At 42.2% G+C, this 22,072-nt stretch overlaps 1 protein-coding gene across 2 annotated transcripts in view; it reads right to left on the bottom strand.

The window, feature by feature from the left end:
* Window positions 1-466: 466 nt before the first annotated feature.
* IQGAP2 (IQ motif containing GTPase activating protein 2) overlaps window positions 467-22,072 on the bottom strand; it is a 131,109-nt gene continuing 109,503 nt past the window's right edge. For both annotated transcript variants that reach the window (XM_035100066.3, XM_035100065.3), the window contains 15 exons: window positions 21,876-22,025; window positions 20,793-20,956; window positions 20,097-20,321; window positions 17,130-17,270; window positions 16,732-16,816; window positions 11,746-11,978; window positions 10,382-10,514; window positions 9,863-9,965; window positions 8,298-8,439; window positions 6,841-6,928; window positions 4,544-4,756; window positions 3,893-4,053; window positions 2,345-2,485; window positions 2,120-2,228; window positions 467-1,316 (listed from right to left, as the gene is read on the bottom strand). In XM_035100066.3, the coding sequence (XP_034955957.3) occupies window positions 1,203-1,316; window positions 2,120-2,228; window positions 2,345-2,485; window positions 3,893-4,053; window positions 4,544-4,756; window positions 6,841-6,928; window positions 8,298-8,439; window positions 9,863-9,965; window positions 10,382-10,514; window positions 11,746-11,978; window positions 16,732-16,816; window positions 17,130-17,270; window positions 20,097-20,321; window positions 20,793-20,956; window positions 21,876-22,025 (2,202 nt within the window). In that variant the 3' untranslated portion in view covers window positions 467-1,202. The remainder of the gene's footprint in view (window positions 1,317-2,119; window positions 2,229-2,344; window positions 2,486-3,892; window positions 4,054-4,543; window positions 4,757-6,840; window positions 6,929-8,297; window positions 8,440-9,862; window positions 9,966-10,381; window positions 10,515-11,745; window positions 11,979-16,731; window positions 16,817-17,129; window positions 17,271-20,096; window positions 20,322-20,792; window positions 20,957-21,875; window positions 22,026-22,072) is intronic.

Genomic DNA, 22,072 nt, shown 5'->3' with positions numbered 1-22,072 from the left:
TATATTTGTATTTCTTACTGCTGAGGAATATTATCCTTCATATGGGAAGCTGGGGCTTGGGCATGTCTTAGAAAAACTCTGCGCAACTGTTCCCTAAAGAAGCAGGAAAAGCACTTTTGTGGGCATCCCTGATTATTTAAAGGTGAGCAGGTTGAGCTAACTTAAACCAAGCTCAGGCTGTACTGAGCTAGTGGAATGGAAGTAGAACACATGAGAGGTATAGGCTAAGGACACTACCTTGGCTTTGTAGTCAAACCCTTTCCCCTCCAAACTATTTCAAATTTAGAGAACATCACTCATCTTTAGAAATGGCGTAGGAATCGTTTCTTTAGACAACTTCTGAGGTTTCCACACTTGCGAAGGCAGACACAGTAGTACTACAACAGTTACTAACAACACGCAAACATACACGCAAGTTATAAAAACAATACAACAATACTGAAAGCATTTATAAGACCAACTAACGTGCTGATTTATTGCATTTTATTTGTGGATTTTTTTCTTTTCTTACAAAAAAGACAGGCACAATTTATTTCTTTAAAATACCTCAAGTACATTGCAAAAAAATTGATCACTATTCAAATTGCCCCTTTACACATAAATTAAAAGGATGTGTATATAAGATTTCAATGAGGCAGTAGTGCATTTTAGTAGGAATGAATTGCAAAATATATATTTTATACAGTAAATGTTAAATTTATAATTACCTATAAAAACTTTGAATTGCACAATAATTCACTTTACAATTGACAGATCTCTGGAAAAGAGCCCTAGGCTTTAAAGAAACATTTGCCAAAAGTATTATGTAGAGACACAAATTAGGATTTATTTTCCCTATGAATAATTGTCTAAAAGAGAATTGTATTTGGTAATTGGGGTATATAATATTTAGTGGGAAAATAATTGAATATATGCTGTCCAAATATATGTCCTGCATATTTAAAGAGATCAGAGACACAGTGTTTCAATGTCACTAAATCATATCCATTTTAATTGAGTACCTACACCACAGAAATCTGGAAGTGTTTCAGTTGATTCATATTTTTGTATGCTACTACTGTTTTATCAAAGGATGAAAAAGGCACATAAGTACATTCTTCTGGACTTTCTTGAAGGAACACCTGCTGCATAATAGCAAATAGTTAAAACACAAAGACCCAAAACTGCAGATTATTTGAAGCAGAGTCCAATAAGATTAGGCTTCATTTTCCATAGAATTTCTTGTTCAGCAGGAATATGAGGAGGTTTACATTTACTTTTGCTTTATCGAACATTTTCATTACAGAGACACCTTCATACTGCATTTGAAGCAAATCCTGCAATAAATAAAAGTCATTTTAAAACCATAAATTTTATTTCCATGTTGCATTCAAATGCATATCACATACTGAAAATAAAAATAAAAATGCAGAGACAAAGTCTCTAGCAATCCTTTTCTCAAGCATAACTCATAATTTGCCATCTGGCGAACAAAAAAGCCTCAATACCATAAATCTTTGTACAGCAAGGACAGACAGACAAGTGCTTAATTAAGTAAAGCATTTTTTTTCAGGCCTCTGTCTGGTAAGGCCAGTGATGCAATGATGGAGCTAACTCAACCAGTTTATGTCTGATAATGATACAGACTTTTGCATATATTTGGTATATATATATTTTTGGGGAGGACACTTTTCAGTAGTCCCAGAGTATCAGTTGGACTGTTTCAGGTTTGTCTCAAAAGTTAAAATATGAGTGACACTGCACACACCTTTGTAATTCAAGAAATCTTTAATAAAAATATATATATATTTTTAAAAAAGTAAAACAAACAAACAGTTTGAAACATACAGATGACAGCAGGCACAATCCACTAAAAGGACTGGAAATTAGGCAAGAAATGATGCAGTATAGCAGTGAGAGTGTGAGCTGAAGTCCCCAATTAAAACCTCACATCAACCATAAACTCAAGGCCATTCGATCTTGTGCATGTACAGTGGTCCCCTCACTTACATGGGGGTTACGTTCCAGCCCCCCCCCCCCATGCGCATAAGTGCAATCATGTAAAGTGGGGAGCATGCCACTTTAATGGGGGGGGGAGGAGAGACGCACATACATTCAGATAATTAAAAGAAAGATTTACCTGAAAATGGAGCTGTACTTTTTCCATCTCCACACCCAAAAATTTAGCTTTGATATCAAAGTCACCCACTTCTTCACCAGGTGTAATTTCAAACATCACATTCTTAAACCTTAGAAGATAAAAAAATAATTCAAAAATGTAAATAAAATTATAAGATAGTCGATTAAATGTTTAATAGTCAAAGAGCAGAGCTAATGTTCTGAAAATACTGGGTGAAAAACCTACTGGTTAGGCTGAAGTTCATCAATGCCTAGTATAACCCCCTTTTCATGCAGGCGAGCTGCTGTATACTTCAGCGAAATGTTCTTGAGTTTGTTTCCTTTCTCCTCTTGTTTCCCATTTAATTTGATTGATCTCCGCGAATTTCTGTAAAATGTGAAAGCTGTAAGCAGGTGTTAGCCCACATACATTACCCCCTTCCCTAATAAAGGCATATGTTTTTAGAACAATTAATCAAGTTAACATACTTCCTACCTGCTATCTGTTTTTAGAACAAAGGCAACCATAACTTGCCACATGATAAGGGTTTGTTGGAACATGTATTGGAACCTTATATTGATGAGTAAAAGCAGTAATATTTTAGGACTGGGGAATCAATTGTTTCTACCCCATTACTTTTCATCACTCACCTCTGCTGCTGGGAAGAGTCAGGTGATATGGAATGTCCAGCTGCCACTTTTTACGTAAGAGGTAGGGAATGTGGCCCTCCATACCTCTCTGATTGGCTCTCAGAACATGCACACATTGTCCCACCCTCTTCTGCCTCTGTTCCCACTCACCACTGGAACATTACCCAGGAGGGATCAAGCAACCATGACTGCACCACTACAGTATGCAGATAGTTAGCACTCTCAAACCTTAATTCTGCTTTGGTTGGTGAGATGGATGGAAGAGCCAACATGAGGTGAGGGAATTTATCAGTTATATTTTATCCCTCCACAGACACGCATGTGTGAGTTAAAAAGAAAAAAGAACGGTATGTCAAGGCACACTTTTTAAATAACAAGAATACAAAGCTGAAAATGAATGAACTGCAGCTAAAATATTACCGCATGTTCATTTTTCACATGGTCTAGTCCTTCCCCTGCCCATCCCCCTAATATTCTTAAGTCTTCTCGAGTCTTCAGAGAGTAGCTGGAAGTGAGGATGTAAAAAAAAAGGTCCTCCTTTGCTTCCACTCTGATCAGAACTCTGAGGCACAATACTGCGCCCAGAGCTTAGAAACAGCTCGCCCTAAAGAAATTTCCTGTCACAAAAATGCACCTAGAACAATGGCAGTTTCGAACACTGATCTAAAGTCTTATATTAAAGCATGGGTCAGTGTTTGTTTTAGTAAATTTCAAGGGATTTCTAGTGATTCAACAGGCCCGTAGAGCAAGAACTCCTGCTAGCACAGGCATCCCCAACCTGCGGCCCTCCAGATGTTTTGGCCTACAACTCCCATGATCCCTAGCTAACAGGACCAGTGGTCAGGGATGGTGGAAATTGTAGTCCAAAACATCTGGAGGGCCAAAGTTTGGGGATGCCTGTGCTAGCATAACAAGGCTTCCACCACCACCTCCTCTCACCCCTGGTCTGTTCTGGAGGGACGGATGCAGGGAGAACAGAATAAAGATCATTACGTGGAGCAAGCAGAAATGCTTCTGTTGATGGAACAACCTCTTTAGTGCTACATTTAATTCCACCCTGTAACTTGATAATAACGAAGCTTTCTACCTATGATGCTAAAGTGCTGGATTTTCTTTAAAAATAAAATAAAAGTATTTCACTTACTTTCTTGTCAAGTTATCTAAACAGGTTTTGATATAAGTGTTGTAATAATTTATTTGATCTTCATAAAAAGCTTTCTTGGAATTGAGTGCATTTAGTGTCTGCTGGAGTTTCACCAGTTCTGCTTTTCGATGCTGTCTGTATCTTCGTTGATTTCTGATATCCTAAAGAAAGTTTTCACTTATTAGTTGATTTCTTTTACATGGCAAACATGCAATTTATTTATTTTTTACTTCTACAGAGGTGTCAGGTTTCTTATTTAGTTGATGGGGAATGCTTTTATAAGCAAACTATCTGTTCTTGAGTACTTCCATTGAGTAATGAATGATTCCAGCTAAACTATTATGGAGAAGCTGATGGCTATAGGAGTCATACATATTTGTATCCAATGTTGTGAAAGTGGAAAGCAGCTTGTGAAACCATGTCTACTCTTCCCTTCCTCCCCCTCCCCAAGAACCGTTTACAGACTACAAAACATTACAGGCTACAGTGAAAGGATAGAATTGCCCAAAATTTAGTGGAGTAGAACTAGCACCATGCTTACAAGAAAACTGATTGTGTGTGTGTGTGTGTGTGTGTGTGTGCGTGTGTGTATTGCAGTACGGTTGAATTATTTCCTTCATAGTTGGAGAAATTTAACAATATTCAAAGTACCTTTGCTATTTCATTGATTATTTCCTGGTACTTATTTTCGGATGAAACCAGTCCAGCCTGTTCCAGTGTCCGGAGGTTCCTCTGGATTTTCCTTTTCTTTTGTTCTAGTGGTAGCTGCCCTTCTTCAAGAATAGATTGACTGTGTTTCATTTTTTCTGGAGTTTTAGAATCCAAGATTGCACGTTTTTCAATTATTTTTAAGTGCTCAGCTTCCTAAGAGAAAGAGCAGTTTACACCTTTATACAAACAATGAAGCCTATTAACTATGCACACATTAACCTCATGGGTGTTATAACTTTCCTACATGGATTAGTTAACTTTTGGATTAGTCCAGCTTTCCAGACAGAATTGGACCCCCAGTTCCTTCAACCTTTCCTGTAATGGCTACTCTTCTAGATGTATTTCCCTACCCCTAATAATTCTTTCCAGCTTGTATGACATTTCAAAAATATATCACAATTAGACAAACTGTATATTTAGTTTCTTACAGTGACATCTGAAGATTCTGAAGAATAACATTACATAAAGTGTGTAGAGGTTTTAAACACAAGTGTTCCCATGAAATTTCCTAGCTTCCCCATAAAGTTTATGTTCATGTGACAAGCCAAATAAACTCAAGTTCAAACTACTTCATTTCATGTACAAAGCCCATATTTTTCTTCTTCCTGGAAAACTAGTGAAGCATCAACAGAACATTTAAAGCAAATTAAAACAAACACCTGCAGGTAACTGTGCTGTAGATCCCATAAAGTCTGATGCTGAGTAAGTTTGAGCTGCAAACTCAAATGTGCGTTTGGAAGGAATTCCTACAGAAATCACCATAATACAAGAGTATTCTACGATGAGAAAATGCTGGGATACCAATATATTTTAAAATGCTATATGTAATTATTACTGACCTTTTTAGAAATAATGTATCAAAGCTTTAGTCAAGAGCCAGCATGCAATGTCTAGATAGTAAGACCTGGATCACAAAAACCCAGGTTCACCTCTTCACCTAGGCATAAGTCACCTTAGTGGGTTGTTGAAAGGATAAAACAGCAGGGGAGCGGGAGATAAGGGACATATACACTGCCCAAAGTCTCTTAGAGATGGGACAGGGGAAAAGTATTATTTGTTTAATTTGTATGCCACCCTTCATCCAAAGATCCCAGGGTAGTTCACAGCAGAAAAATACAAAATGATAATACAAAAGAGATAATAAAACAAAAACAAATGCATAACCCCCCTTCCACAAACACATTTGAAAAGCAATAGAATGTTGATCAACCAAACGCCTACTTGAGAAAACATTTTTGCCTGGTGCCTAATGATATGTAATGAAGACGCCAGGCAAGCCTCCCTGGGGAGAGCATTCCACAAACGGGGAACCACCACAGAAAAGGCCCGTTCTCATGTTGTCACCTTCTGGACCTCCCATGGAAGCGGCACACAAATAAGGGCCTCGAATAATAATTGCACGTTGAAGGTTGGTTCATATGGGGAGAGGCGGTCCTTGAGATATTGAGGTCCTGAGCCTTTTAAGACTTTATAGGGCAAAACTAGCACTTTGAATTGGGCCTGGAAACTAATCGGCAGCCAGTGCAGTCAGGCCAGGATGGGTGTAATATGCTCAAACCGTCTTTTCCTGGTGAACAACTTGGCTGCTGAATTCTGCACCGGCTGAAGTTTCTGAACTGTCTTCAGAGGCAGCCCTCAATATAACACATTGCAGTAATTTAACAGAGGGTACCCAAGCATAAACAACAGAAGTTAGGCAATCCCTGTCCAGATTGGGGCACTAGCCAAAGCTGATGGAAAGCACTGCACCACTGAGGCCAGATGAGCCTCAAGTGACAGCTATGAATCTAGAAGTACTCCCAAGCTACGTACCCACTCCTTCAGAGGGAGTGTAATCCCATCAAGAGCAGGCAACCTTCCATCCATCTGGTCTAGGGAACCGGCCACTAACAGTGCCTCAGTCATATCTGATGAAATGATCTCTTTTCTTCTTTCCACCATATGCTGTTCTGGGGTTTCACCAGACCTCCCAGAGTCAACTGAGGAGGGGATGTTCAGGGGGAGAAGAGGGAGGGAGGAGCCCTGTTACACTAGTTGAATCTACCCTACAGTATTTGTCTTCAGATTCCAAACATTTTGCAAAGATGCCAAAACACAAGAGTACATTTTGTTTTAAGGCCTGGTTACCAAGAGTACAACCAAAGTTATTCTACTCAGATAGGAGGAGGATTAGATTCAGGTAGGTAGCCATGTTGGTCTGACGCAGTCGGGGGGGGGGGGGGAGAAGAATTAGTTACCTGAATTTCAGATGCTGGTGTTTCCAGGATTTTTACAAGTGTCTCTCCTGGCTGAGTTCGGATCACATCAATAATAAGTCTTTTTGTCCTTAACGAGGGAAAAAGTTGGAAAATTCTGCATAATTATGATTTTTACAGAAAGGCATTTCAGTATGAAACAACATCATCCAATGATGTCCACCCAACTGCACAAGTGTTTTCCACTTGCAAGCAGAGTCTTTTTCTCACCCTCTATCCTCCTGCATCGCCACAAACTCCCGAAGTTCCTTCAACCCCTCAGAGAAGATGGCAAGGGAAGGAAAAGTCTGCTTGTATAACACTGGACATTATCTAACAGTTTAATACAAATACCAAAACTTAAACATTCTTCTTCATGGCAATATTCACCGTAAATGGAATATTTTAAGAATGGAAGTGTTGGAAATATTAAAATTCTAAAACCAGGCAAGAATATTTTTATTCACTCAGACATTCAATCACACAGCATGAACTGGTTTTAGCTGTGGTTTTACCCACTTGGCTGTATTTTTGGACTGGATGTGTGATCAGTTTGGCATTTTGTTTAATTCTGATTTTATATCAATATTTTTGCTGAATGTCACAGGAAAACGTGTGCATACATAGTTAAAAATATAAACCGGGTGGGGTGGAGGGGAGGACTCTAGAATGTCTGAAAGTGGGGCAAAGCTATGCCATTTTACTCTCTCTGCATCAACCTTAGCAGGTATAATGGCAGTAGAGAGTAAAAGTACAAGTTAATTTTGACCACATTTACTCAGAATATATGTGCCTTTTTATTTAAAGAAGTTCTTCCAGTGTATCTTTCCTTCTAACAGTGAAAAATTCAAGACAGCTGTTTCCTTTGGTTCTCTGTGAAGTCTTATCTGTACCCTTCTCTTCAAACACCCTCTTTTTCAAAAAACCTTATTAGGGAAAGGTTCCTGTGTATTCTTTCTATAGGCTTTCCAAGAGTATACCATTGTAAAGTTGCCTCCGAATACCAACATACAAACCCAACATTTACATTTTGAGGTGTCCATATACAGTGTGATTCTGTTTGATTAAAAGGTGCAGACTTTGCTTCAGAATATGTAACAGGGCTTGGGACAATGCTCAATTATTTGTTTATTCGTTTGTCATCTATCTATTGAATCCCTTTTGCTGAGCACACTTTCATGGGAGCTTTGCTGATTTCAATGTGTGCCACTGTGATTAGGGCTTGAACCAAGGATTTAAAAATAATTTAAAGAATGATACTTTATCATACAACTGCTTGCATGGCTTCAAATACTAAATCTTCCTTAGCATAAATGATATATATTGTCCTTAAATGTCTGCTCATCTATTTAAGGCTCACATAGAATGTAAGGTTTTCTTTGGCGCAAGGCAATAAATTGTACAATTAGCAGCAAATTACAGTAGTAAAATTCAGCAAAAGCATTATTTAAAAAACATACTTCATCATCAGGCCCTTAATATCTTGTTCTTCACCTTCCCGTAAGTCATACTTCCTGGCCAGTGAAAGAGAGATTTCTGTCTTCACAAGCTGACTTAAAGTATTTTCCTTGTTTGGGTCATTGGGATCTACAGCACCTTCCCCTGAAGAGGGGAGAAAAAAAGTGTAATTGAGGATTGTAAAGAGAGATTAAAGTTGGAACAAACTAAAAACTGAATCTGATATTATATAGCCATGGGTTTGTGTACCCTACACATTTTAATAATAACAATAACAATAACAATAATAAATAATTCTACACCAAAGCAAGCAATATTCAGAATATTTTATGTACAGTTAAGAATATGTATTACACCTGTGCCAGTCATGAGGATAGGAAGGGGTAAAGAGCTGCAAGATACTGAAGCTCTGTCCAAATTGCTAAAAAATCTTCAGCGCTCCTCTTGTCTTCCTTTGCACCAAGCACTGCTCCCATGTTTTCAAGAAACTTTTTGTGCTGAGGAGAGCTAGTTATGGTTATTGACCATTGCACTAAATACCCAATTTATTGGCTAATTCTGTTGACCACATGGAATTCTGGAATACATACTACCCTGATTATAACATTATGCTTCTTGACTAGCCAAATCACACTAGACGGTCTACACAGTCTTATTTACCAGTACCCTCTGCACCCAGTGTGCTCCCACTGCTGATTTGGGAAACAGTATATTGTATACATAAATTAGCAACAATTCATATTCTGTTATTTCTCGTGAAATACTGTGTTTTGATGCATTTACCCTGAAACCATCTTCAATCAGAGAAAGACTGACCTAGCTGCATTTTTTGTGCCCCATTCAGAGGGGCACATATATTCTACACAGTATGTCTTACTTAATCAAGAGGTCGACTACGCTAAAAACTAAAAATATATCCATAAAGGATTGCATGCAATTTTGCTATCCCACATGCACAAGAGAACTTCCCCCTCTTCTCCTCTGCAGCTTCCTGTACACCCCAGAGGATCTCCGCCAGAAGGTTGGGAGACCCCACAGAACAGATTTTGGGAGCATGCAGGGAGAGGAGGGGGAAGTCTTGTTACATGAGTATGGAAGCATCTTTATATGATTTACCTCCCTTTTCTGTCCCACCTAGCTTGCTTTCCCCTTCTCTTATAGGTCTCTAATCCCAGTATTATTCACTTTCTTGACCAAAACGTCCGTCAGAACTTCACTTCCTATTTCTGCACTCAAACTCACTCACCTGCTTTTGCTTGCTTTAGAGAGAATCAAGGTTGACAGATCCTTCCACCCCTTATTGGGAAGAGCAAGGCTGCCTGATGCTTCCCACATAGATATCTATGAAAGCTATTCAGCACTACATTCTTTATCAGCATGTAAAAGCTATAAATAAAAAATTGATTACCCTTATAGTTATTTGATAGCTAATTTCTAGAAATAGAACAGGTATTTCTAGAAGATATGCACAAACCAAACCATCATCTAGTTTGAGGCCTACTTTTATTTTTCATCCACATACAAGTTAGGTCTATCTTTCAAGTACACATTTGTTTCGTTTGCTTACCAAGGAATGTCTCCACATCAGGAACTTCTCCCAGCCCTTCCAAGAGCTCATTTAAGACATCGTTTTTGTCAGGAGCAATGGCATCCTGATGCTCTAGCAAAAGCTGTAAAGAAAATTGCCCTTCTTGAAACTTTTGCAAAATCAGACATGTTACTGTATGCTATTATTAACTCGTATATCTATTTTGATAGAAGTCCATTCTTTTTGTTGGGCTATTCAGTACTCCTAAAAACAGCTAGCAGATCAGAAGCTATAATTTAACAAGTAACAACAACAACAACAACAACAACAACAACAACAACAAAACTTCACCAACACTAACTCATATTTATGGAACCCCCCCCTAAGCTTTATAAGGTGTTTACTTCCACTTACATGTGCCTATTATCAATCTGTTTGCAAAACTATACTCAGATTATCTTATTTTACAAATTTTATTCCCATATTCCAAAAACTCCACAACCCAAATTTAATAGGTACTATTTCAGTGCTTTCCAATTCTACTTGGCACACACTTACTGAATGTGTGTTGATAATTTCTTCAATAGAAATGTATATAACTGGCTTGCTTAGTGTCACCATATCAGAGTATTCATCAATATTGAATTTTTCTTCAGGTTCAGGAACGCCACATGCTGCTTGAAAAAAATTCCTAAGGAGGAAAGGAAATTGTAATTTCACTAAACAAGATTGGAGTTAAGCTTTTCAACACACAAATCTACGCTTGCCCATGGTCCCAAGCTCTATTCATTTTAACGGTAGAATTTAGGGCAGGAAAATTTGTTGTTGTTGCCATTGTTAAACAATTGGCAGCCGGAAAAACCTTGCTGATCTACTTCAAATCACCCACAGATAAATCAGCCTACCCCTGAATGATACTAAAGTCACCGTGAAGCCATATAGCCAAAAGACAGAATTTGTTTTAAATGTAAACAAAATCCCTCACCAGGTGTTTTGAGATTACAATTCCCATCATCCCTGACCACTGGTCTTGCTAGCTAAGGATCGTGGGAGCTATGGCCAAAAACATCTGGAGGGCCGAGTTTGAGGAAGCCTGACTTAAAGTTTCAAGCAAGATAGTCACATGCACTGAAATAACAACCAAAGAAAAAGCCTATTGGGTCAGGCCAATGTCCCATCTAGGACCAGCATTCTGTTCCCACAGTGGCCAACCAGATGCATGTGGCAAGCCTGCAAGCTGGACATGGGCACCATACCGCTCTGCCCACTTGTGATTCCCAACATCTGGTACTCAGAGGCACAATGCCTCTGACATTGGAGGTAGAACACAACCATTGTTAGTAGTCATGTCTTCCATGAATCTGTCTAATCCTCTTTTAAGCCATCTAAATAGGAGGTCCTTGTAAATATAATAATGATTAACAGTGCGGCTGACAACTACCGGTATTTTAATATTCCAGCTAAAAAGTTATTTCTGTACAGTTTATTTAAACTCAAAATAATTCCCATGCAATGATGGGGCGACTTAGACACTAGCATTACTTGGGCCAAAGAGCACAGCTTTCCCAACATTTTAGCATGAAATCCAAGCACTATTTCCTACCATTGTCTTATAAAATAACAAAAAAATTATTTCCCTTAATAAAATATTGTGTGGTTATTATGTCCAAGGAAAGTATAACCTGTGCAATGTAATGACAATTACCAGTTAGGCTGGAAAGTTTGCATAAAAACGTCAGTGTGCATGAATTCGCATGACATGCTGAAATAGTAATAAGTCAATTTTCAAAACACCAAGGAAAGTATTTAGGTTATCTACAGAATAAAAGTCTATGAGAAGCCTAAAACAACTGGCTACTGACATCTAAAGGAGGTAAATTTCACAACAAAGTTTACTGCTCACACCCCTACTTTGCACAGACCTGAATTTCTCATATGTCTGAGAGAGGTAACTGTTCATCGATGAGAGATGTGCATTTTCCCCTTCAAAGAGGTTGTTTGAGGCAGCATGTTGAAGGACTTTGGCCACACAACCCAAATTTCTCCTCTGATCAGAATGGATCTGGCCTCCAGCTGTCATGTCTATGATGTCAAAACCATCAGGTGCAACAATGGCTGGATTCATAAAGCGATAGTACAGGAGATTTCCAATGATCTATGGGAGGAAAGCATTTTCAGATAGGATTTCTCCTTAGCATTATACAGTCCTTAATATGTTTATTTCTTAAAACAAAATCTCTTAAAGCAAACTTTTTATTTGTTATGAACACAAGTCAAAGGAAAACCCTACTGGGTCTTTTTGCTTCATATCTTGCTTGAAAGCAGTATTGATACTTCAGGGTCTTATTCACTCATATGAACTTGCCCACATTTAAGATATGTTAGGCTGCAGGATACTTCCCAGTGGTAGCTCCTTCCCTCTGGAATTCCATTCCAAAAGTTATACAGCTGGCTCCAGCAGCTCAGGTTTCGAAATCTCTTTTCCTGGCTGCTGATGGCAGCTTTTAAACACCATCTCAAAACTTCTTTACTGGCATTGCTGGCACCATCATTACTTATCCTTAGGCACCAGGCAAAAACATTCATTTTTTCACTAGGCTTTTGTGCTTTATCTACGACCTTGTGTGGGGTGGAATGTTTTGAAAAATAGAATTTTCTTTTATTTTTAAATGCTGGTTTTAGTGTATGTATGGGTTTGGTTTTTGGTTAAAGAACTGCAAGTCGCTTTGAGTTGCTGTGGCAAAAATATGACTAACTAACAAACAACAACAACAACACTCTCCACACAGACTGGTTTACAGACTGTTGCCCAAAGACCTTTTAGCCTCTCTCTTAGCCACTGCTAGAATGACAGTGGTTAGTAGTCGGAAAACTTCATTGAACTTTTTTCGTGCTTCCTGGTACAATTGGATCTGGCAGATTGCCCTTCCTGAAAGGTTAACTCATAATACCAGGGTTTTGAAAGATCAAGCCAAGACAGGTTAAGAGGTTGGAGTAAGTTGGCTTCCTTTCATATATATCAACAGGATCTATTGGTCCATCATGCACTCAAAATTCATTCTGGAGGGATATCTTTAGTGATATTGAGGAACGCTAAACTCTCCCAGCTCCTTCAATTCATCCCAAAAATGTAACAATATAGTGAACAATCTGTACAATTAACTTTGTTCTTCTTCTGGTTCATTGTTGCAAATGAGGTTTGTTTCATCCTACACATTGTAACATTGTTTGAGGGACCCTCCAGACTGTTCTTTCATTGTGGTTGTATTTTGCAGCATGTATATGACACAATAATACTGCACGCATTAGAGGTGGATTTTTTTTCTGCTTTACTGTAGTATGATCCAAGACGCTTCTCTAATGTTACCACATTACTGCTGTCCAAAGGGGCAATAGCATAGCAAAAGTGGGGCAAAAGTAAACTGGAACATTTGTGGTAAAAAAAAGCTATAGGAATTCAGCCTATAAAAAGTTACAGGAATTGTCTGCCCTACCAGGAGACACCAAGCATTGAGCCTGTCCCCTTCTGTATGCTTGGTAACTGCTCCACTGAGCTATGGTCTTCCCCCCACTGCAAGCTGGCAAGTAAGGGCTGTCATCCCGAGAGGCAAAGTTCAATTTATGATATGATTATGGGGAGAATTATGATACACTATGACGAAGTACTATAACAAAAGGCTCTTTTTTTTGTAAGTATACCCAAGATAATAGCTGTTTTGCTTACTGCAATTTATGGAACCAGTTTCACCTACCTTCAACTAGTGCAATCTCTCCCCCAAATCCTGAAATGGGGATCTATTTAGACCTTCCCTTACCAGTCTAGACCTCCCCTATCAGTCACAGAAATGGCTGCTGCACAATGTAGATTCCAGCACTCTGGGGGTGCAAGCTTCAAGCTTTTCTGCACCAGCACACTAAGCAAGATGGTTGGCTGTGAAGCAGCTCATCACCTACTTTGGGGAAGGGGAACGAGGTGTTCATGTCCACTCCTCTCCAAACTGAATTATGAGTCAAGTCAATACTTCTAGCCATTTGTTGGATGTGACAAGGATATTCCTACTATAATTGTAGAGACGTTTCTGGATTGGATTGAGGCTGCTGTTGTCTTGAAGTTTTGGAAAATAGGTCTTAATTAATACTTTGAAAAATTATATTCACTGCATTAAAAAGATCAAAACGGGCCATCTTTACCATAATGCAATTATTTTTGAGTTAAAGCAGGTTTAACCATCCTTGGATCATTCAATATTAGTGACTACACCTAAAGAAGAGCAGCTATGTCCAGTTTATGGAAGTACACTTTCTGCCAGGTCTCCTAAGAGACAGCTTCAGCTTGGATAAATGCCACATTCAAACATGTTGTACTAACTTCTTCAGAACAAGCATAGTGGAAAATTATTACTATGTATTACCAACCCTTTACTCTAAGGCAGCGTTTCTCAACCGCTGTTCCGTGACACACTAGTGTGCCGCGAGACGCTGGCTGGTGTGCGGCGACGTGCGGCGACGAGAAGGGCGATTTGCATTGTCACGTGCCCGGCGGCCGCCAATACACAACGCTAACCCGCCGGAAAGCAATATTTCTCCTCCTCTTTCCCAAAGCTCAGTGCAAACGAGCCTGGCGGCCGCCAATACACAACACTGACCCGCCAGAAAGCAATATTTGGCAAGTGTTTCTTACAGTCATAATTATAATATAGGGCGGCACAGAGTTAAATTTTTTAACTTTTTTAATGGTGGTGTGCCTCGTGATTTTTTTCACGGAACAAGTGTGCCGTGGCTCAAAAAAGGTTGAGAAACACTGCTCTAAGGTCGCAGGAAAATTTATTTGTCCTAATGTTATGACAAGTGAAGTCACAACTGAAGTTTTTTTTGGTAAGTATTCATTATTTTAGGGGAAATAGGCTCACCCCAAAACACTTATGAATAATCCAGATCTAAAAGCTGCTATGCTAAGACAGCAGCTTATAGAATTAAGCATTAGTGTCCTAGAAAAACAAAAATTAATTATTTCAATTATGAATTGCTTCCCAAGAGGCATCCTGAAACTATTTAGCATAATGAAACCAGATACAAAACCAGATACATATATAAAAACAGTTAAAACAATTGCTTATCAATGTCACTGCTGCTTTCCACCTACTACCACTAGTATGAAAACAGCTGTTAATGATCCCATGCAACCTGCTACTCTGGAGCCATTTGATATTGAGCAGGGCAGAGATGTGCCTCCTTGGAGATATGGGAGATGGATGCACAAAAGCAAAAATGTGAAAAGCTAGGAAGTGACAACTTAATTAAAATAGAAAACCTTGCAGTCTTAGAGATTCAACAGCTTGTGTAGAACCATCTCTGAGAAAGAGTTTATATAAGCAGTAAAGTCCGACAGCACTGATGAGAATCTTTTAGACTCCTTCTCCCTACCCCTCTGAGTTATGCTGTTTCCATGGGTGTACCCAGCATGGGGCAGGGGGGTGCAGCTGCCCCCCCTAGAAGGCCAAACTGCGGGCCCGACTAGGGAAGCAAATACCCTGTGCAGGCGCCCCACTTGTTGACACGGGAGGGGAGGGGGGAGGAAACGCTGCTGGTGCTGCGGCTCCTCGGCGGCAGCTCCTCTCAGCCCGCCCTGCCTACATTTGCACCAATTCCCACCCACTAAAGCCTTCGTGCCTCCCAATGGAAAGCCCTGAGGGGCGGCAAGTTCTCCTGCCTAAGAGTTCTGCTGGGCTGGCAAGTGAAGGAGATGCGGCTCCCTGCATTGGTTGCAGCTGCTGCCGCGCTCTGCCTCACGGTAGGCTGCACTGCGATCATCGGCGCCGCGGGCTGGGAATCACCCCCTTCCCCCTCCGCACCCCCTACCCCCCCTGAGTTAGGAGTTGCTACTGAGACTCCTCCTGGGCTGGGAGAGGAAGTGCACCGACAGGAGCCAGTTCAGCCTCGGCGGTCAGAAGCCCGCAAAGGAGGAGTGGGGGGCGGCGCCCGAAGGCGGCGGTCGTGGCTGCTGCAAGGAAGCTGCATGGGGGTGTTTGCGCCGGATTGCCAGCGGCAGGAGTAGCCCAGCGGCAGTGACCCTTCCTCGTCGCCCCCCACCCCGACAATAGGAAAGGAGCTGCCTTGGGGGGGCGGCACAGCTCTCTCCGGGCATTGGCTGCTGTTTCCTTCTTTGCAATGCGCCCCCACCAGCTGCTCTCCCTTGCTGCCCCTGCTGAGAGAGGGGCGTTGAGGGCGGGGGAGCCGCCACCGCCGCAGGGTCGCAGCTGGGGGGGGGCTCGCTCGCTCACCTGTGCTGCGCCACCCCACCTTTCCCATATTTTGCTCCCTTGCGATGGGGAGGCGGCGGTGGCAGCTTCTTCTTCGTTGAGGGTCTCAGCTTGGCGGGGGGGTCCCCAGTATCCTCCCAGGCCATGGGGGGGATGGCCCCCCCAGGACTAGCAGACCTCTGAGCTCCTTCCCCATCCCAGATATATAGGGTGGGAACTGGCAAGGCTTCGGGGGGACCTCGAGGAGGGAAAGCGGGGCCCAAAGGGGTTTTTCAGGGGGGTGGCTAGCCGTAAATGGATGGGAGCGGTGTTTTCAGAGCAGGGCCGTGTTAAGCATACCTGGCACCCTGGCACCGTGGTGTGACGGATCCCTCTGGCGCCCCCCGCCCTGTTTCCCGGGGGTTCATCTAGCGGCTGCAGCCGCCGCCGCCGAGTCGTAGGGCCCGCTGGCCCTGTAGCCCCGCCCACTTCCCCACTTTGTGGTCCCCCCCTCCCATGCCTTGGCCCCGCCCCTGAACGACCATGGCTTGCCCCCCCTAGTTTTGATCCTGGGTACGCCCCTGGCTGTTTCCCCAAGTGCAAATAAATTTGCCTGTCGGCATAATCAGGAAGCACAAAGATACTGACAAATCACCCTCACAAATCTACCTTCAATAGCTCATCTTCTGTTGCCTCTGGGAATTTCTCATGGAGCGAGTTCTTCAGAACTTTGGCTATATATCTCATTCCATAACTACATGCAAAAAAAAGATGAAAAAGGAAAATAATGGAAAGATACTTAGGATGAAAAATAACTAATTCAAGTTAACAAAAAACAAAACAAAACAGTACACTTTGCTTTAGAACCAACTAAACAAGGTGACACAAAAGAAAATTTACATCATGAGTGCTTATTAGATATAAAGTATGCCAGTTTGATGATGGAGAGAGAATACTCCCCTCTGCTGGTGAAGTGTCCTTATGATTCAAAGCATATATTTAAACTAGTATTTTGCAAAAATGAGAGATGGCTTTTAAAAACAACTTGCTTATGGACTTTCACTTACGGCATTAAGTTCAGAGAGGAGAATATGGAAGCAAGGACGTTATCAGTTACTGCTCTGAGGCTCTGAATTGAGGACTCCAGTCGATTCACTACTTCGGGATGTGCCAATGCTTGTTCTGTTGTTACATCATAAGGTAATTTGCTGGGGAAATAGAGAGGAGATGCTACACACAGCAAGAGAATAGTGTATTGAATAGTACACCCCCCCCCCGAAAAAGTTACAATAAATTAATTTTATATGTCTAATTATTGAATTTGTTCAACTAATCTTAATTACTTGCTCAGCTGAGAACTTTGGTCAAGCAGTGAATTATAAACCCATAACAAATTCAAGGTGGGAAGGAAATCATATTATTAGGGCCTTCTTGGTAGTGGCGCCTGCCCTATGAAATGCCCTCCCGTCAAGGAAATAAACAACTACCTCACTTTTAAAAGACATCTGAAGGCAGCCCTGTTTAGGGAAGTTTTTAATGTTTGATGTTTTATTCTGTTTTTAATATTCTGTTGAAAGCCGCCCAGAGTGGCTGGGGAAGCCCAGCCAGATGGGCGGGGTAGAAATAATAAATTTATTAATATTATTATTACAGTATTACTACTACTACTACTACTACTGGCCCCACTCATGTTCCCCTCTCTGTGTGTGTCTCTCACACACAATGAGAGAGAACAGGGAACTATCTTCCATGTGATCAAGGTAATTTCTGAATTAGGCCCCAAAGTGAAAAAAAATATCCCCTAGAGCAGGGGTGTCAAACTCAAATTCATCGGGGGCCGCATCAGCAGTTTGGTCACCCTCAAAGGGCCGGTTGTATCTGTACAAGCTTCTTAGCGCCCGCTCCGCCACGCGGCACTAATGTGGTGGTCTTTTAAGGTGACCTGCATGCCCAGAAGCACTCTCCTTTTTTCTTTTCCCCTCCTCTGAACGCAGTTCAGCAGCAGGATCGGCGGCAGCTGCTGACTAACACTTTATCATAGATTTGTAGAGTTGGGAGGGACCCTGAGGGTCATCCAATCCAACCCCCTGCAATGCAGGAACCTCAACAAAAGCATCCATGACAGATGGTCATGCAACCTTTGCTTAGAAACCTCCAAGGAGAGTCCACCACCTCCCAAGGGAGACCACTCCACTGACAAACAGCTCTTTCAACCAGAAGGTTATTCCTGATGTTTAGTTTGGAATCTCCTTTCTTTTAACTTGAAGCCATTCATTTGAGTCCTGCCCTCCAGAGCAGGATAAAACAAACTTGCTCCATCTTCCATATCAAGGTGTGTGTACGTGCGTTTGTAGGGGGGTGTTGAATCAAATAAAGGTGTGGGGGTGTTGAACAAACTCAAGTGCTGTGTGTGTGTGTGTGTGTGTGTGTGTGTGTGTGTGTGTGTGTGTTGAAGCAAGCCAGAGGGTGTGTATTTGTGTGTGGGCAAGTAAAGAGATGTTGAAGAGAAGCTTAAGGGCTCTGTGTGTGTATGTTGGGGTTGGAGCAGCCCTCTCTGCCCCTCGCCCCGTTCAACAAAGAGCAGCTGAGGGAAGCGACTTTCTTTCTGTCGCCGCGGCTGCTAACGCGGGTGGGCTGCTCGTTCCTCCCCCCCCACCGCAAAAGCGGAGCACGCTGGCAGTGGCTTGGGAGGAAGAAGAGCAGCATCGTTAAGGGCTGCCCCCCTCCTCTTCGTGAAGGCAGCCCCCGTGCCTTCCCTGCTCCCTGTCAAACTTCTCCCCCTCCCCCCGCAGCTTGTAAAAGCAGGCTTTTGCAAGCGGCAGAGATGCTTCACGGAGCAGGGGAGGAGGGGCAGGTTCGCTTTTCCCGGAGCGGAGCTGCTTTGGAGGGAAGGAGGTGGAGCCATCCTCCGTGCTCACCCGAAAGCAGCAGAGGGAGAAAAGTATTGGGTGGCGCTTGGATCCTGACCCGGGCTCCTGGAAGGGAGGGGGCGGTGGAGAAAAAAAGCAGAGGCGTTGCTAGCAGCCCTCTCGGCTTGCAATTGCAAGCGCAGCAGGAGCGGCGTCTGCAGCTGCCACCGAGTTGCCCGCGCGCAGGGCGCGAGGAGGAGCCTGCGGAGGAAGGGGAGGAAGGAGGGACGAGGAGGCGGCGAGGGAGGGAGGGGCGCGTCTTGGCCAGGAGCAAGGCGAGGAGGCCGGACGGGAGCCCGGACGGACGGACGTGGAGCCGCCGCCGCCGCTGCAGAGGCCCCGACCTTGTCCACCTTCTCCTGCTCCTCCTCCGGCTGCTGCGCCTCTCAGCTGTTTTTTGCTTCTAGGGGGGCAGCTGCAGTGGCACGCTGGTGGTGGCTTGGGAGGAGGAAGGGCAGCCCCCGTGCCTTCCCTGCTCCCTGTCAAACCTCTCCTCCTCCCCCCCGCAGCTGCCCCCCCTAGAAGCAAAAAAACCAGCTGAGAGGCGCAGCGCCATGCTCCGCCTTCTAGGAGCAGGGAGGCGAGGGGCGGGCCAGTTAGGAGGGAGGGGCGTCAGCGTCACGCCAGCCAGCCAATAACGCGGCGCCTTGCTAGCCTAGCCCGCCCCTCTCCCCTCCTCCCCAGCCCCGAGCCCGGCAGCCTCAGAAAGAAAACAAAAGCACGCCGTAAGCTCAGGGGAAAGAAAGCCACCACAGGCGTGCCTAAGTGAACGTTCCGGCCCTGGGCGGGCAGCGGGCCACATCACGAGGTCTGCCGGGCCGGATTAGGCCCCCGGGCCTTGACTCTGACACCCGTGCCCTAGAGCAACATAAATACAGCACAAATAGCTAAGACTGGGAAACAGTACATCAATATGTTACATGATTGCTATTGAATAAGTATTTGAGTTACTTATACAACTTTACTTACAGCTTTCATTTGAAGATCATAAGATTTGTTTTAACACTTCATATTCATTTTAATGTCTACTTATTAATCATTTCATTGTCCTAAAGGAGTTATATGGTTAAAAAGCACTGGACATTCTTCATAAATAAATATAGTTTATTCATGTTGCACACTTACCTGGCCTCTCCAGTTTGCATTTCTAATTGGTTCACCCATGCTTTGTAGACCTCCACGGGACTTGTGTTGATGACTAGAGATTTATCATCCATGATGTCTTTCACTACTGGTGCCAACAACTGACGTAGAGTATTCTGCCCTCGAGCACCTCGATTAAAGCTAACAACCATTTTGATGACTGTAGGGTTTCCCGTGACAATGTCTTGAATCTGGTCTACTTTGGAACTGCAGTAAAAATAACCAGCACTTACATTACGGTTTAAGATTTAAAACCTATGTCTGTGATTTTTGAATGGGAACAGTGAAGCACAATGGCTCATACCATTTTGTCCATTCACTAATAACTGTTTAAGAACAAACATGCTCACAGAATTTGGCAACAAACTATTCTGTTCAATGTAAAGATAACTAAAATGAAGGATGGTTTTGATACAGAAGTACAGAATATGGCTTGCATATAAACCATTACTGATATGATTTACGGTTTGATCCTTTAAATTCTGCTTCAGTTAATATGATGCAAACACCCTATGCTTGGCAATTCTGCCTGCGATGAAAAACCCACTATAATCACAAGAGACAACAGAAGGGAATTTAACAGTTTACAATTTTGTTTAAAGAGGCAAGACATAGAAGTCTTAGAATTAAAAAAATGGAGATAAAATGTAGGGCCACTGTGTCCTTTAATATACGCACTTTATTTCTTCTTCTAGAGCAGTTTTAAACAGCTTCAGAAGCAAGTATTCTTCTCGCTGATTAGAAGCATAGTTGTACAAAGTAAAGATAACTGTATCCATAAACTTGGTGGATTTATTCTGGGGCATCTGGAAGATCAGCTTTGCCAGGTAAGTTGGATTAGTCTATGGAAGAAATATTAGAATGACTGAAAAAACATATTAATCAAAATGGTGAAGTTTTCCACTGCCTGCTTTATTAGCACTGAGTCCTTAATGCACTTTCATTTATATCAACACTAATCCAAGCTTGCCAATGACTGAAAACGCCATGGTAGAAAACGGTAAGTACTACACCACTTCCTAGTATCAACTTTTTTACTCTTGGAAACTATGGCACTCTGGTTATCTACACAGGCCAGCCATCTGAAAGCCTTTTAAAAAGATAGCATGGCTATAAAGTTTCTCATTGCGGTTTCAACAATGGCTGCGAAGTGAATGAGTGAATAACCTCCAGGACAGCAGGAAGGAAGAGATAAGGTAAGGTTGTTAACGCAGGCCTCTATATAACGTGAAACACAGCTAAGCAATATAACTGTATGGATAAACTCATTTAGGAATCTTATTTGCCACCCTACTTTTGTGTTTCTACTGAAGAGCCAATAACCAACAGCTTCTGAATAATCTACATTGCAACAATATATGTTGCAAGTGAACAGGAACGCAGGAAATTTGTCCAATCTCTCCTGCTTTCTGATTTGTCTGATCTCTCCTCTCTTCTCCTCTCCTCTGCATGGTCTCTGCCCTAAAATGGCTGCTGCTGACCATCAAAGCACAAACAAGCAAGAAAGTAAAGAAGTAGGCAAACTCTGGATGTATGGATATCAGAATCTGTGGTGTGCATAGAAAGGTTTGGATAAATGATTTTTTGCATAATGAGTGGGTAGATAGTGGGACCTACGTGTATATGTTTGAAGTCAGAAGTGATATTTACCAAAGGTTCTCCCTGCCCCCCATGTTGAAAATGGGAATTCATTACCGGTATTCAAACAGACATGTATTATGAAACTACTTAACATGAATCCTCAACCACCACACAGCTCACCTGTAGAAGGTAAAACAAGTGTTGATAGGCCTCCAGCTTTTTCCGCCTCTCTTTGCTCAAGCCTTTGATGCCCTGCTTATCTCCAGAAACCATCTCTTCTGCCTGATTTTTGCTTTTTTTGTTCAGCTTCTTGCTGTGCGATACAACATCCTGTAAAAACAAACAAACACAGAACTCAATTGTTAAGGCAAAGTAAT

This window comes from Zootoca vivipara, chromosome 10, assembly GCF_965207765.1.
Source record: "Zootoca vivipara chromosome 10, rZooViv2.hap1.1, whole genome shotgun sequence".
Lineage (NCBI taxonomy): Eukaryota > Metazoa > Chordata > Lepidosauria > Squamata > Lacertidae > Zootoca > Zootoca vivipara.
This window is presented reverse-complemented; position numbering and strand designations above follow the sequence as displayed.